Source organism: Heptranchias perlo, chromosome 15 (genome assembly GCF_035084215.1).
Source record: "Heptranchias perlo isolate sHepPer1 chromosome 15, sHepPer1.hap1, whole genome shotgun sequence".
Classification (NCBI taxonomy): Eukaryota; Metazoa; Chordata; class Chondrichthyes; order Hexanchiformes; family Hexanchidae; genus Heptranchias; species Heptranchias perlo.
In genome coordinates, this window is record NC_090339.1 from 47,124,720 (window position 1) to 47,141,500 (window position 16,781).

The window sequence follows — 16,781 nt, forward strand, 5'->3', positions numbered from 1 at the left end:
TGGATGACCACAGCCAGATGGAGAGGGCAGTGGGATTCCACACTGTGGCTGGCTTCCCACGGGTGCAGGGTGTAATCGATTGCACCCATATAGCAATACGAGCACCTCCACACGAGCCAGGACTATTCATCAACAGGAAGGGCTATCACTCCATCAACACTCAGCTCATCTGTGACCACTGCAAGAGATTCCTACACGTGTGCGCCAGATACCCTGGCAGCTGCCACGATTCCTTCATCCTCAGGGAGTCCAATGTCCCGCTGCTCTTCCACTCACCCAACACCCGCAAGGGCTGGCTCCTCGGGGACAAGGGATACCTCCTGCACACGTGGATTATGACATCTCTGAGGAACCCCACCACCGAGCCACAGCGTCGATATAACGACAGCCACATCGCTACCAGGTCTACAATTGAGCATACAATTGGCCACACCAGCCCCCTCCCCCACTCCCTGCACAAAACAGTGGTGCAGCTACATCTACACCCACTGTGGAGTGACCCAATGGGTGGCATCAAGTGTGGGTGTTCATGGTGAACCTCATGAAAGGGACTTATTCCACAAGCCAGTCAAGAATGGGCAAGACGTAGCAGTAATGGTGATAATAATAAGATTTATTGTGAATGTGAAAGAAAACAAATATAAATAAAAAACATGACAAATCGTCAAACATCCTTGTGCATCCCCTTTGTGCTCACAAAACCTTCGCCTTACGCTTACGGGAACCCCGACGTGGTGCTACCCCTGTGGCTTCAGCAGAGGTAGTGACAGGTTGCTCTTGTTCATGCCCTGACCGATGAGATGCTTTGCGCGGACGCCCTCTGGGTTTCGGTGCCTGTGAGGACCCCTCCAAAGACTGCTCCACCTGCACCTGTGCAGGGGCAGACTCGACCACCTGGAGAGGAGGCAGCATTGCGGGTACTGGTTGAGAGAAGGGCAACGGGTGAGACGTGGAAGCGCTTTGAGTAGTGTCCCCACTTCCATGTCCCCTTTCACCATCATTCCTCTCCTGGGCCTCCTGGCATCTCTTCTCCTATCAAGGCAAAACACAGAGGCGTCATTGAGTGATGGTTGCATAGTGACCCGCTGCATGCATTGGTGTGGGTGGGGGTGAGCGTGAGGGAGATGCATGGGAGGGTGCGTGTGAGACATAGCCATGAGATTGTATGAGGATTGGGTTGCGTGGTAGTGTTCGAATGGGAGCTGGGGTGGTGAATAAGTGTAGGCAAGGTGAGGATGATGGCTGAGTGGATGTGAGGAGTGATGCGAGTGCGTTGTGGTGGCAGTGCAGAAGGAGTTGTGTGGTGGTGGAGGTGATGTGGAAGACGGAGTGTGGGAGAATGGCTGACCTGGTTAGATCATTAAAGTACTTCCTGCACTGGACCCAGGTTCGGGAGATGTTACTGCTGCTGGTGACCTCCTCTGCCACCTTGAGCCAGACCTTCTTGGTGGCAGAGGCAGGCCACTTCCTCCCGTCCGCTGGGAAAAACGTTTCCCTCCTCCTCCTGACCCCATCGAGCAGCACCTGGAGTGAGGAGTCTGAGAACCTTGGAGCAGCCTTGCCTCTGGCCACGTGCCCAGTCGCCTCCCTCCTAATATCGGGCCCGAAGTGTGGGGATGCCTCTTGAATCAAGGTTTTCAGATGATGTCATAAACAATGTTAAGCAGAACTGTTCAAATTAATTTGCTGACCTTACCATTGATTCCCAGCATTCCATAAGTGTATCAAAACTACAGCTGGCAATCATATCATAGACAAACAACAGTAACACTGCTGTCCAAGTAATTATTACACGATAACAATCAGATTACTACTACACACTCACCAGTTTAAATCTCTGTATGTAGACATATTCTTAATCCTACCCAAGGTTTTCAAATCAGAATTTTTGTTTGGAGGCGTGAGGAAGATTATATATCCACATGGGTGGCTCTTTCAGTCATCCAAACAGCCACAGGACTAATTGTTTAGAATTCAGCTTCCAGTGCCACTCAATCACTCCTCCGTCCACAGTTTTCAATTGGTTAAGACATGAAGCAGCCCTACACCAGCTGCAGGCACGTCGAAGCCCTTGATCCTGCAGGAAGTACAGGCTCATGGCAACAGTACACTTCCTGTCAACTGATCATGGGGCAGCCGTGATGGTGGCACCACTGAATAGGATGCAAATGCAAACTGAAAAGGCTTTTTCTTTCCCTTTTACATAGTACGTGTTTGATGTGACAAAGGAGGAGGATGAGGTGCTTATTTCACTACAGCAGAGAGACCAGCGCATTCACAGGAAAGAAGGCAAAGGAGAGAATCTGACCATTGGTTTCAACATCTTCAAGGCAAGAGAGAAATGTCATTAACTCTCGTCACACATAGTGAGACTGGTCTACAGCAACCATTCCAACAATGAATCATTTACTTGAACCTATATAAATAGACACTCCAAAATTAGTCTCAGTGGGTGATCATAATATTAAAGTTTCTCTGTTCTTATTCAACATTGGTTCCTTTGTTTAAAAAAAGTCCCAAATTTCTTCCTCTCTTCTAAATGGCAGGAAAAAATTCCATAGTTGCCAAATAGTACCTCACGCAAGTGCCCATCCTTCATGTGTGAACCTAAACAATGTTTGCAACAGACTGTTTGACTGTGAAAGGCATCACAGAAGGGTCTGATCCTGTCCTCACCCAAAGCCCACACATAATTACTTTCCATTTGGTAGTCACTAGATAGCGATCAACAGCCTGACTCTAATTGATTTTTCCCCTTCTTGGGAGTGCTGGAGTCAATTGTAACACCCTTACTACTACCCCCATCTGAGACCAACTAAAGCAGCACACACCAGGGATTGAGCCTGATCTGGATGACAGTACCACACTGTTTACCAACTGAACAATTGGAGGAGGAGAACGAAGAATTTTTAGGAACAGGAAAGGTCCATTGAACCCAAAGAAGTCTGTTTCTTTTTTCATAGATCAACTATACCTACCCACCTTCTCACAACATCCTTCAATGCTTTCTCTCTGCAGAAACAATGTACTCTTGAACTTACTTTTACTCGTCCTCTTCAATAGCCTTCCCTGGTGATTTGTTTCCTAACTCTATTGCCCCACCTTCCTAATTCTTACCTTGTGTTTGACTCCTGGAGTTTGAATAGCTCAACATGGTAAACAATTTGCCTCAATCAAAACAAGATATTTGCCTTTCTGTTGAAATGTATTTTCAACCTGCAAGTACAGCAGGACGCAGCACCAACAGACAGAGCTGTTGAGTGGCGGTCGTCAGTCTTGATCCCTACTTTTCAGAGTCTGATTTCAGATGTGCTATTGTTGGGCTCTGAGAAACAAGAGCTGAAGCACCTCTCTATGGCAAGGCAGAAGCAAACTGGATGGGAAGGGAGAAGAAAAAAAAAGCAGATAAGGAATAGGAGATATTTGGCTTTGGACCAACCTATGGATGAAGGGAGGGGCTCGGGGTGCAAGAAGATAAAAGAGAGCACCATGTTTAAAGCTTTCTTCAGCTGTAAACCTCACTGTTTTCATTTTAAGGTGGAACTCAACCGCGAGTACAGATTGCACAGTCCGTATCAGAAAGCGTCTGAGTCAATTTACAGCCCTACACGAAGTGTTTTCCTGCGAAATGACCTGAAAAAAGGACGTTATGTCATCATCCCGAGCACCTTGGACCCGAATATGGAGGGTGATTTTTTACTGAGAGTCTACACAGATACGGCCTCTGGATGCAGGTATTCCCCGGGTATCTGGAGAGAATATTCAACAATATATTATGAGAACCCTTAGTTCCCATAAATTGTGTACTCCCATAATTTTTTCTACTTTAGATATTTGAACTAAACTAAACAATTGGGACACACAATATAAACAGGAATAAGGAAACATTTGTAATCAACCACAATCCACGGCATTGGGCACGGCCAAATAAAATTCAATTCAACTAAATGCAATATGGAATCTTACACAGCACAAGAAAAGGCCATTTAGCCCTTTGTACCTATGCTGGTGCAACTGTAGCTATACACTCTAATCCCATTTCCCTGTACCATAAGAACATGATCAGCCGTGATCTTATTGAATGGCGGAGCAGGCTTGAGGGGCCGATTGGCCTACTCCTGCTCCTATTTCTTATGTTCTTATGTTCTTATTAACATAAGAAATAGGAGCAGGAGTAGGCCATATGGCCCCTCGAGCCTGATCTGCCATTCAATCAGGTCATGGCTGATCTTCAACCTCAACTCCACTTTCCTGCCCGATCCCCATATCCCATGATTCCCCGAGAGTCCAAAAATCTATCTATCTCAGCCTTGAATATACTGAATGACTCAGCATCCACAGTCCTCTGGGGTAGAGAATTCCAAAGATTCACAACCCTCTGAGTGAAGAAATTCCACCTCATCTTAGTCTTAAATGGCCGACCCCTTATCCTGTGACTATGCCCTCTAGTTCTAGACTTTCCAGCCAGGGGAAAAAACCTCTCAGCGTTTACCCTGTCAAGCCCCCACAGAATCTCATTTGTTTCATTGAGATCACCTCCCATTCTTCTAAACTCCAAAGAGTATAGGCCCATTCTATTCAACCGCTCCTCATAGGGCAACCCTCTCATCCCAAGACAACTCTCTCATCCCAGGAATTAATCTAGTGAACCTTTGTTACACCGCCTCTAAGGCAAGTATATCCTTCCTTAGATAAGGAGACCAAAACTGCACACAGTACTCCAGGTGAGGTCTCACCAAAGCCCTGTACAATTGTAGTAAGACTTCCTTACTCTTGTACTCCAATGCCCTTGCAATAAAATCCTTTCATATTCTTCCTTTTCAAATACCTTTCCAATTCCATTTTAAATAACGTTATAGTCACTGCCTCAGTCATCAACTTATGGTAAAGCATTCCATGTTCTAATAAGCCTCTGTTTTTTTCTAATTTCCTCCTTAATTTTTCTAATGACAACCCTGAGACTATGCCTCATAGAATAATGCAGCACAGAAAGAGCCCCATAGTGCCTGTGCCTTGATACCAATTTGCTAATCAATGGAATCTTTCATAATTTTGGAAACCTCTATTAAAGCCTCCCCTTAAGCTTCTTTGTTCTAGTGATATATACAAAAAAACATTTGTCAAGTCTCTCTTCACAACTTTAACCTCTCATTTCCAGCATCATTTTGATAAATCTTCACTGTATCCTTTTAATGGGTTTAATATCATTCCTATAAATGGAGCCCCCAGAACTGCATGCAATACTCCAGCTGGTAATCTAGCTGACTGACCCCAACATCCTGCTAATCAGGCCTGGAACCAGATCTCTAGTTTGCCTGTCAGGCCCTGACTGCAAACGAGATAGTCAGCCATGCTCTGAACTTTCTTTGATCTTCACCAGGTTCCAAAACTTTCAAGACCACCGCCAGGCCCCAGACCTTACTTGCCCTCCACCAACCCTAAGACTCTTTTTACCTCCTTTCAAGCTTAGGCTCTTTAACCAACACCAGTCCCTGGATTCTTTTTCCCTCTTCTCTGCCACCAGGTCTGGATTCCCTTGACCACAATCAGTCTCAGATTCCTTTGATCACCAGTAGGACTTGGACCTCGTTGAGCACTCATGACACACTAGCACAGACTTGCATAGTCATGTACAAGTCACCCAAATTTGCAAATGTCACCTATAGCCATTCGTCTACGTTCATTGTGTGTGCATTTGTGTTGCTGACTGATACCGAGTTCTTGCTCCGTGTTATTCTGCTGAACTGCTTCACTTCCTGCCATGGGCATCTATCCTCCTCTTTTCCAATTTGGTCCCTGTTAGCAATCGTTTGCCATGTCTCAACCTGCTGCCTCGTGCCTCAACACACTCACCCGGTTTCTCCAATCGTCTTTTCCCCCACCCAGGGTTGAGATTTGAGGACATAATCCAGGCAGATGCTTCAGTGCATTACTTTAGAGGTTCCATCCTTCTGATGAGAGATTAAACCAAGGCCCTCTCAGATGGATATAAAAGATTCTATGGCACTTTTCGAAGAAGAGCAAGGGCATTCTCCTGGTGTCCTGGCCCACATTTATCCCTCAACCAACATCACTAAAAAAAAGATTATTTGGTCATCTACCTTATTTGTGTTTGTGGGATCTTGCTGTGCACAACTTAACTGCCGTGTTTGTCTACAATATAACAGCGACTACACTTCAATAGGACTTTGGGTTGTCCGAGAAATGCAAGTTCTTTCTTTTTCTTTCTCCTCGATGGGCCCCATGGCTTCCATTTTCTCTGCTCTTGGCATCCTCCACTGCAATATCTCTCTTGACACTGGCTCTCCCAAAGCAGTAATCTATTCCTCTATCAGCGCAAAGTCCATCCATCTTCCCCTCTGAGAACAAACCCTTCGGATTTCCTCCCCATTCTTCTCTCCTCTGCTACTGCACCAGCCCCATCCACCTCTGCAGGTCTCCTACTAACCATTTCCTGCATTCCTCTTCAAAACGTCCACTTCCTTGCAAATAAGGCTCGTATTATGCATGACCTCATCTTAGATTAATACTTTGATATCCTGAGCCTTACACAAACCTGGCTCACAGATTGTAACTCCCCCTTACCGATGTCGGTCCCACCTGACTTTATATTCCAATGCATAATTTGCCCTAACTATTATGGCCATGACAAAAGTACCCTCTTGACATGTCCCCTTATGCCACTGGCACTTTCTCCTTTAATCACCTCACCCTCTGCACCATTCCCATTTCTTGTTCAAAAATCTTCGTGTCTACTACACTCCCAAATCCCCTGGCTATTTTGTGGCTGAAATCTCTTCCTTCCTCTCCTCACTTTGCTTCTGCACCAAACTATCCCCACCTTTGGTGATTTCAATCTTCATCTAAGTCCCACTAGTCAATTGGAATCAAAGATTGGCAGGCAAAACTGGAATCGAACAATGGGCAGCCTTTTAAGAGGAGATGCTTTGGGTAAAGTCTAGGTACATTCCCACGAGGGAGAAAGATCGGGCAACCGAAGCCAGAGCTCCCTGGATGACGAAGAGATAGAGAGTAAGATGAAACAGAAAAAGGGGGCGTATGACAGATGTTAGGTTGAAAATACAAGTGCGAACCAGGCTGAATATAGAAAGTACAGAGGAGAAGTGAAAAAGGAAATAAGAGGGGCAAAGAGAGAGTATGAAAATAAACTGGCGGCCAACATAAAAGGGAATCCAAAAGTCTTCTAAAGGCACACAAATAGTAAATGGGTAGTAAGAGGAGGGGTGGGGCCAATTAGAAACCAAAAGGATATCTACGCATGGAGGCAGCGGGCATGGCTGAGGTACTAAATGAGTACTTTACATCTGTCTTTACCAAGGAAGAAGATGCTGCCAAAGTCACAGTAAAAGAGGAGATAGTTGAGATACTGGATGGGCTAAAAATTGATAAAGAGGAAGTACTAGAAAGGCTAGCTGTACTTAAAGTAGATAAGTCACCCGGTCTGGATGGGGTGCATCCTAGGTTGCTGAGGGAAGTAAGGGTGGAAATTGCAGAGGTGCTGGCCATAACCTTCCAATCCTCCTTAGATATGGGGATGGTGCCAGAGGATTGGAGAATTGCAAATGTTACACCCTTGTTCAAAAAAGGGTGTAAGGATAAACCCAGCAACTATAGGCCAATCAATTTAACCTCGGTGGTACGGAAGCTTTTAGAAACAATAATCTGGGACAAAATTAACAGTCACTTCGACAAGTGTGGATTAATAAAGGAAAGCCAGCATGGATTTGTTAAAGCAAAGCGTGTTTAACTAACCTGATTGAGTTTTTTGATGAGGTAACAGAGAGGGTTGATGAGGGCAATGCAATTGATGTGGTGTATATGGACTTTCAAAAGGTGTTTGATAAAGTGCCACATAATAGGCTTGTCAGCAAAACCGAAGCTCATGGAATAAAAGGGGCAGTAGCAGCATGGATACAAAAGTGGCTAAGTGACAGGAAACAGAGTAGCGGTGAACAGTTGTTTTTCAGACTGGAGGAAGGTATACAGTGGTGTACCCAGGGGTCAGTACTAGGACCAATGCTGTTTTTGATATATATTAATGACATGGACCTGGGTGTACAGGGCACAAATTTCAAAATTTGCAGGTGACACAAAACTTGGAAATGTAGTAAACAGTGAGGAGGATAATAATAGACTTCAAGTGTGCATGGACAGGCTGGTGGAATGGGAACACACATGGCAGATAAAATTTAACACAGAGAAGTGTGAAGTGATATATTTTGACAGGAAGAATGAGGACAGGTAATATAAACTAAATGCTACAATTCTAAAGGGGGTGAAGGAACAGAGAGACCTGGGGGTATATGTGCACAAATCTTTGAAGTTTGCAGGACAGGTTGAGAAAGTGGTTAAAAAGTATATGGGATCCTGGGCTTTATAAATAGATGTAAGGAATCTTACAACACCAGGTTATAGTCCAACAATTTTATTTTAAAATCACAAGTTTTCGGAGACTATCTCCTTCGTCAGGTGAGTAGTGAATGAGAGGTTCTCAAATCGCATATCTTATATTAGGCTGGGACACCATCACACCAATCAAAGGTGTCATTGGTGTTCAGACAGGTTAGCCACGGAAAACAGAAGGTCCCAGTATACTGAATACACATTGTGTCAAATTACACAGACAGAGAGAAAGAGACCCGAAAGGCAGAGAGAGAGAGAGAGAGAGAGAATTTCCAGTTGTATTAAAAACAGATAACTTTTTTTTCCTGCTGGTGGGGTTACGTGTAACGTGACATGAACCCAAGATCCCGGTTGAGGCCGTCCTCATGGGTGCGGAACTTGGCTATCAATTTCTGCTCGACGATTTTGCGTTGTCGTGTGTCTCGAAGGCCACCTTGGAGAACGCTTACCCGAAGATCGGTGGCTGAATGTCCTTGACTGCTAAAGTGTTCCCCGGCTGGGAGGGAACCCACTTGTCTGGCGATTGTTGTGCAGTGTCCGTTCATCCGTTGTCGCAGTGTCTGCATGGTCTCGCCAATGTACCATGCTCCGGGGCATCCTTTCCTGCAACGCATGAGGTAGACAACGTTGGCCGAGTCACAGGAGTATGAACCATGTACCTGGTGGGTGGTGTCCTCTCGTGTGATGGTGGTATCTGTGTCGATGATCTGGCATGTCTTGCAGAGGTTGCCGTGGCAGGGTTGTGTGGTGTCGTGGACGCTGTTCTCCTGAAAGCTGGGTAATTTGCTGCGAACGATGGTCTGTTTGAGGTTGGGTGGCTGTTTGAAGGCGAGTAGTGGAGGCGTGGGGATGGCCTTAGCGAGGTGTTCGTCATCATCAATGACATAGATTGAAGATGATGGGCAAAAGAACCAAAGGTGACATGATGAAAAAAAGTTTTACGCAGTGAGTAGTTATGATCTGGAATGTACTGCTTGAAAGGGTGGTGGAAGCAGATTCAATTATGGCTTTCAAAAAGGAATTGGATAAATACTTGAAGGGAAAAATTTAAAGGTTACGGGGAAAGAACGGGAGAATGGGACTAACTGGATTGCTCTTACAGAGAGCCGGTGCAGGCTCAATGGGTCAAATGGCCTCCTTCTGTGCTGTAACCATTATTCCATGATTCTAGTCTCCTCTCCTCTGATTTATCTGTACTCCAGTCCTCAATCAACTTCACCCACTACACAAACTCACCCAGGCCCACACTCGAGAGGTCCTGCCAACCCCAGATCTCTATTTTTGACAAAGCTAACTATGATCACTTTCAACAAAGGTCTCCTCACGTCCTTTAACTATCTTTTTACCTTTTATTTGCTTTTAAAAGTACTTCTTATTTTCCTTTATGTGGACTGCCAGTTTTCTTTCATTCTCCCCCTTAGCATTCCTAATCTCCCTTTTGATTCTTTTTTATACTTTTAATATTTCAAAGTTCTTTTGTAGTATCCTGCCAATATTTATCATAAGCCTCTTTTTTTAAACCAAATTTTTAACTCTAAGCTCTCAATTTATCGCTAGTATACCAATCTTTGAAGCACTCCCTTTACTTCTAGTCATAATGTTCATAATCCGTCCTTTATGCAACTTCTATTTAAAAGGACAAGAGCAGCAGGCACATGGGAACAACACCACCTGCACGTTCCCCTCCAAGTCACACACCATCCCGACTTGGAAATATATCGCCGTTCCTTCATCGTCGCTGGGTCAAAATCCTGGAACTCCCTTCCTAACAGCACCGTGGGAGAACCTTCACCACACGGACTGCAGCGGTTCAAGAAGGCGGCTCACCACCACCTTCTCCAGGGCAATTAGGGATGGGCAATAAATGCTGGCCTCGCCAGCGACGTCCACATCCCGTGAACTAATAAAAAAATATCTCCTACTGCTGGTCCACCATTTGATCTATCATCTTTTTCAACCAATTAATCCCCGCTCAATCCCCTTTCATCCTTCTGAAATTAGTTCATTTCTAGTCCAACATATTTATCTTTGACTCCTCTTTTTCTTTATCTATTTTTCGTGTGAACTTAGGTTATAGTCACTATTTGCTAAGTGTTCTCCTGCCTCCAGGTTATTTACTTATCCAGCTTTGTTACCCAGAAACAGAACTAGAACTTCCTTGTTGGACATGCAACATACTGAATAAGGAAACAATTTTGGTTGTATTCAAAAAACTCTTCCCCACTTTGTCCACAAACTTTTGTTTCATCCCAGTTTACCTTAGGAGAGTTAATGTTCTCATTATTACAACAAAGTTACTATTGCAACCCACTCTAAATTTCTTTCCCACTAATCAGTGGTCTATAATGTACTTCCAAATATGTAACAGATCACTTATTATTTCTTGACTCAAGCAGGATAGACTCCATTTGAACACTATTATCAACAAGAATTTTCCTTTCCATGGCTGTAATAGTGCCCTTAATTAATAACAACCCCTCCATTTTTCTCTCCAATGTGCCCTAAGGTACGTCACTCCATATCCCCCCTTTGAGTTGACTATTTTAGTCTGCTTTTGTCCTTCACTATGCTTATTCTTAATCCCTCCCCAATATTGTCTAAGATTTACTCCTTTCCCTGCTTTAGTAGTTTAATCCTCTCCCCATGCTCTATTTATCCTCTCTGCAAGGACATAGGGACCTGTGCAGCTTAGGAGAAGCCAAAGCCATCTGTAGAGCTTCCCTGGAACTTGGCCCATTGTCCAGGAATCTGTAGTCTTCTGCAATACCTCCGTTCTACTCTTTGCTATGTCATTGGTTCCTCTGTGAGCTGTGACTTTGAGCTGGTTTCCTGCTCTTTAGAAACCCTTCCTCCACAGTGGCATGATGTTGCTCTCAATTACCCTCTCCAGTGTCTCTGTTCTTATCCTTATCATAGAGGTCAATAACTGTATACCTAGTGGACAAGTCCAGATCCATTGAGTTTTCCTGTAGTGAGTAATCCTGCCTTCTCTTACTCTACATATCTTCCAGAAACCTTACCTCTTCACATATTTTGCAGAGTACAGTCAGCTGGTCCTCAAGCCCAACAATCCTATTCATGAAGAGCTAAACTTTCTGACACTTCATGCACATGTACCCCTCCTGGATACTTTGCAGGTCTGGGATGTTCCACATTATATGTGCAGCACACATCACAAACCTAGCTTCTGATGTCACCATTTCTATTCTCCTAATTTCTGTGCTGCTCTGTACTTAATTAATTAGAATTCATTCTCACTTAGCTACCTAAGCTTATAAGTTCAAGCCCACTCTGCCTCAGCACAAAACCCACTCTGTCGTCTCTCACCCAATCAGCCTCTTGCAGCTCAAGAAGCCTCGCACTAGCACAAAATTAATTCATAACCACAAAACTCTAACTGATCACTCCCTCAGAAATTCCCATGGCTTCTTCAATTAAAACTGTACAATCAGTACAATCCCAACAAAGCCCAATCAACACAAACCTCATACAGCTTCCAGTTGCCCAGCACACGTACAACACAGCCTCCAACTTCTGTTTCAGCCAAACATGATTCCTTAACTTCTCTCATCAAATGCTCATCATTCCAGCATCTCACTCCATCTCTTCCAGCTGCAATATGATTAACAATTACTAAGCCAATAGCATTCCAGTATGTCTGTGTATTTCAGTGCACAGGATTGGCTTTCAGTACTGTGCAAAATATTAGGCTTTAGGTACCACATATGGATCACAGATCCAATGATTTTGGTGCAGGACCTGAGTCCACTGAGCAAATATACAGAAAACTCCTGGTGAGGTTTTTGTTTCAAAATGTAGAATTGGCTTATTGCACTTGTGACAGTGTTGCTTGTGTTGTATTCAATTCATTCCACTTGTTTAAATACATCTAGGATTTCAACACCTTACTGCATGATTTCTGTATAAACTTAAAACCTAGCTTTAAAATGTTAGGAAGCCATGCACAATTAATGACATACTTACTGGCAGATTGATGCTCAGTGACATAACATCAGAAGGCTGCGGGCTTGTCGAGGAAACATTTGTTTTTAGCAACAGATTTCAACATCGCATGTTGGTTGTAGAAATAAGGATCAAAGTTCAGATTGGTAAAATTCTCAGGCACACCTACAAAGGGGAAGGAAATATGCAAGTGATCCTCAACACACTGAGCCTATCCCCATTGAGTAATTGAGTGACATTGAATTTGCTGTTGCACAATTTTGCTGTTTTAACTCTTTGAATTGATAATGTGGCACCTGCTGGGTAATTAGTTATTTGCCCAGAAAAAACAGCGAATCTGTTGATGGAGATTGCTTCTTGCATATCTTTCCTACTGTCAATTCATTATGGAGAGAAGCTACTAAATGAATTATACTATTTTATTTGTTTATTTATTTTATGGCTACCTCTGACAACAGATCCCTTGATCCCTTCATGTATACGAGGCCAGTTTGCATTTAATTACACAACTATTGACATATATAAGCAGGACATGCTGTGTAAAATGTTAGGTGTTTGGGAAATGACTGTAAATCATCACTTACACACCTATTTCAATGACACCCCGGGCCTGGTAACTGCGATAGCTGATTATTCTCCAAGCTTTGCAGAATGAAGTTGAACAATGGCTGCAGTACAGCCACGTTCATGCTGGTGATGCGAGTAAGAATTTGGACTTGAGCACAATGGCTCCACCAGCAGGCAGTGAGCAGAACTGCAGTCATTTGTATGGTGAAATTTATGACCACAAAAATTAAAGATTCTCCCAACAATCGATTTTTTTTGAAGTGGTAAAGTTTAGGCATCTGAATAATGTGAACATTAATAATTGCATTTTAATGGAATGTTACAAAGAATGAAGAAGTGCACTTATTCTAATGTCAACTGTGTTCAGTTCAATTTCTAAGATGTGTGTGTGTTTCCTTTTTCCTCTTGAGAATCTTAATTACAGAGTCCAACGAGAACATTTGTGTACATCTACTTTAATAGAATGGATGCACTGGGAGTACTTAGGCCATAGAGATTCCTTCAGAGTGCACCTGCTCCACAGCACAGGAATCAGGATTCACGCAATGTTTAGTCTCAACAATTTTTTTTATTTGTGATTTGTTTACTCTAGTCTCCAATGAGTTCTTTAAAATTATAGTAAACCCTCAGCATGGTTTGAAAATAGAACTTGAACAATACTGACATGACACAGGGAGTTTGATTTGTGTAAACCACTGCTTCTCTAATGTCTGTTTCGTTCATATAATTTTTTTTTGCTGCTTTTAATAATGTTAAAGTTAACTGCACTTCACAAGTGTGGAATCAGACATCGTCCAGGATTTGAGAGATGAGTTAGGGAAGGTGATTGAAGGCATGGTGAAGGTGATAGATTTTTGAAGGTGGGAGAGACGTAGCAAGATGGTGCAATGGTGTGATGGCTGAAGGTTCTGCCAGCGATGGTGTGGTGGAGAAAGGGGGGATGCACACGGGACCAGATTCGGGAGAGTGCACGGTGTGTGCTGAGATGTGGGGCTGAAAGAGGTTCAGTGGGAGGGTGGTATGAGGCCATGGAGGAATATATAAACAAGCAGGAGGATTCTGAGATCAATTAAATCATTTCATGAAAACACGCCAATGTGAAAACAGGTTACAGAAAGACACACATTTTGAGGAACCAACTACCACATCCAAATCAGACAGAAAATCTAGACGTACGTCAGCATTAAGCACTCGCGGGTCTGGTGTAGCAAAGTAAGATGCAGACTAAAGGCCCTTCTATCTTTCTCAACAATGAGCTTAACCCTAATCTCAGTAAGGTACTCTCTACTGTACCGGTATGACATTTCTGCTTCCCACAACAACCACTCTTGCTGCCTCTCTGAATCAGATCATTAATTAGCGTCGTTAAGGGTAGTTTTGTCCTGTAGATTTGCACACTTTCAGACCTGGCTTGAGACCACCCAAAGGCATTTCTATAGAATCTTTATGATTGACAGAGAGAGGAGACAGTGCTGGTTGGATTAAAGCCCAGGTCCCATGCACCCCAGCCCGTTTTCTCCTGTTCTTTGGGAAGGCTTTAGGTTAATTCGGCATCTATTTTGCTAGTTTTTTAATATTCAGGATATTAAATTTTATCTCTTTAAGCGTAGAAATCATTCACTAGGAATGGATTGTTTGAGAGATGGCCAAATGAAAAGATTGCAGTGAGGTCATCCCGTAGAAACAGTTTGTTAAGGATGGAATAATCTGAGGGAGTTCTATTACAGCAGTGCTCTGTACTGTAAATATACATAGACTAGGCTACCTCAGTCACCTAGTGCTCATCGTAAGACTGTAATAGGTTTACAGTGGTTGTAAACTAATTTCCCCCGGGCACAGCTCAGCACTAACAGAACAATCAAATAGAAGTGACTTTAAAAACATTATTATGCCCTGGAGATCAACCGAGTTGAAATGACGAGCAGTTTTCAATGGCATTCTAGGAACAGTATCTAACTATGGACCTATTAATATCCTAAGTGCGGTGTCATTCTCCTGTTGCATTGCATGGGTTTGTGATTGGGGAAACGCTTCATCCTCATGGTGCCATGTGACTCTATCATGGCGCCAAATTACAGCCACAAGTGTAGTCAGCGTCAGGAAGTTTACATAGCCAAACCCTGCCATTTTAATTATTCTCCAATTTTCTTCCCTCCTGTTCTCAGCTGCTGGGATGAGAGGGTTGTCCTTTAAGGAGAGATTGAGTAGAATTGGCCTGTACTCTCTGGAGTTTAGAAGAATGAGAGGTGATCTCATTGAAATGTATAAAATTCTTAGAGGGCTTGACAGGTTAGATGCTGAGAAGCTGTTTCCCCTGGCTGGAGAGTGTAGAATAAGGGGTCATAGTCTCAAGATAAGGGGTCGGCCATTTAGGACCGAGCTGAGGAAAGATTTCTTCACGCAGCTGGCTGTGAATCTTTGGAATTCTCTACCCCAGAGGGCTGTGGATGCTCAGTTGTTGAGTATATTCAAGACTGAGATCGATAGATTTTTGGACACTAAGGGAATCAAGGGATATGGGGATAGGGCGGGAATGTGGAGTTGAGGTAGAAGATCAGCCATAATCTTACTGAATGGCGGAGCAGGCTCGAGGGGCCTAATGGCCTACTCCTGCTCCTATTTCTTATGTTCTTATCCGAAGATGTCAACTCCCTTCCAGTGATACAATCCCAAGACGGTAGTCACCTTCCATTGCCTCACCCAAGTTGTCACTATTCTTGATATTGATTGCTGGCAAGGTATTTGATTGTGGAGGAGATCACAGCTGACCCTGATCCTGTTTTCACCTGATATCCACGCATGTGCACCTACACCAGGGGTTGCTTGTTAGCAATCAGGAGGGAGAGTCCCCTGGCCAATTTTCCCTTCTCTCACCCAGAGGCACTGTGGATAATTGTAGTGCACCCACCACTAACTCAGCACAGAGTGGAGAGCCCAACCTAGACCTTCCTGGGCTCTATGGCTCAGAGACAGAGACTTAGGGTGAACTTTCTGACCAGCAGTATTGCTTCCTTCAACTGGATTGTTGCTCCTATCCAATCATCACGTAACTTGAGCCATTATCATGTTTGTAATGGGGCTTTAAGCCTGTTCAATTCACTCCTGCTCCTTTGGAGCGGGAATATCATTCTGCTTGCATCCTCAGAAGGCCATAAGCAGGCCCCTTCAAGTTTCTGATGTTTGGCCAGAAGTCCTGCTCAGTGGCAGTTCCATCTATTATAATCTGGCATTAAAGGGAAGCTGGTTGAAGTCCCAATTTAAAGGAATGCATTTTGAAAGTATTTTTGAAAGTAGCAATGAATGTTTTTTAAAATTTTCATCCAATGTTTGATGTGTTTCTTGGTCATGTTTATATAACGAAAGTAACAGCAGACTCAGTGCTACCAATATTGATGAGAAATGACTGTGCTGAAATTCTTTCCAGGAGTTCAGCATAAGGGGAAGATCTTTAAAGGAAACAAATCAGTAGTGTCTCCTCCAGTAACAAAATGCTTCTACCTCCAGGTGTGTGCCATTGCATTTAATTGAAAGCTACACCAAGTGCAGTGCCCTTTAGCATGTCACTGTTACTTTACTACTGGAGAGAGTGCATTCCATGCCATGAAACTGAGGGTCTGTGTGGGGAGAGGGCGGGTGGGTTGAGTGCTACAGCACTCCATCACTAGCCACATAATCTGTTTTGTGACGGCCACTGGGTATAGCCAGCCACTTTCTGGCATTTTGAAAAGGCTGAAAAATGCATGGAAAACATTCCCAGCTTTTTTGCTCCCATATTTAGCCTTGTAAGTTTAAGTAAACATATCCCTTTAAATGTATCTATTGTTCTT

At 43.7% G+C, this 16,781-nt stretch overlaps 1 protein-coding gene across 2 annotated transcripts in view; it reads left to right on the forward strand.

The window, feature by feature from the left end:
• Positions 1-16,781, forward strand: part of LOC137333061 (calpain-5-like) — a 151,239-nt gene that overhangs the window by 123,471 nt on the left and 10,987 nt on the right. For both annotated transcript variants that reach the window (XM_067997158.1, XM_067997159.1), the window contains exons 9-10: positions 2,208-2,330; positions 3,538-3,734. In XM_067997158.1, coding sequence (XP_067853259.1) covers positions 2,208-2,330; positions 3,538-3,734 — 320 coding nt within the window. The remainder of the gene's footprint in view (positions 1-2,207; positions 2,331-3,537; positions 3,735-16,781) is intronic.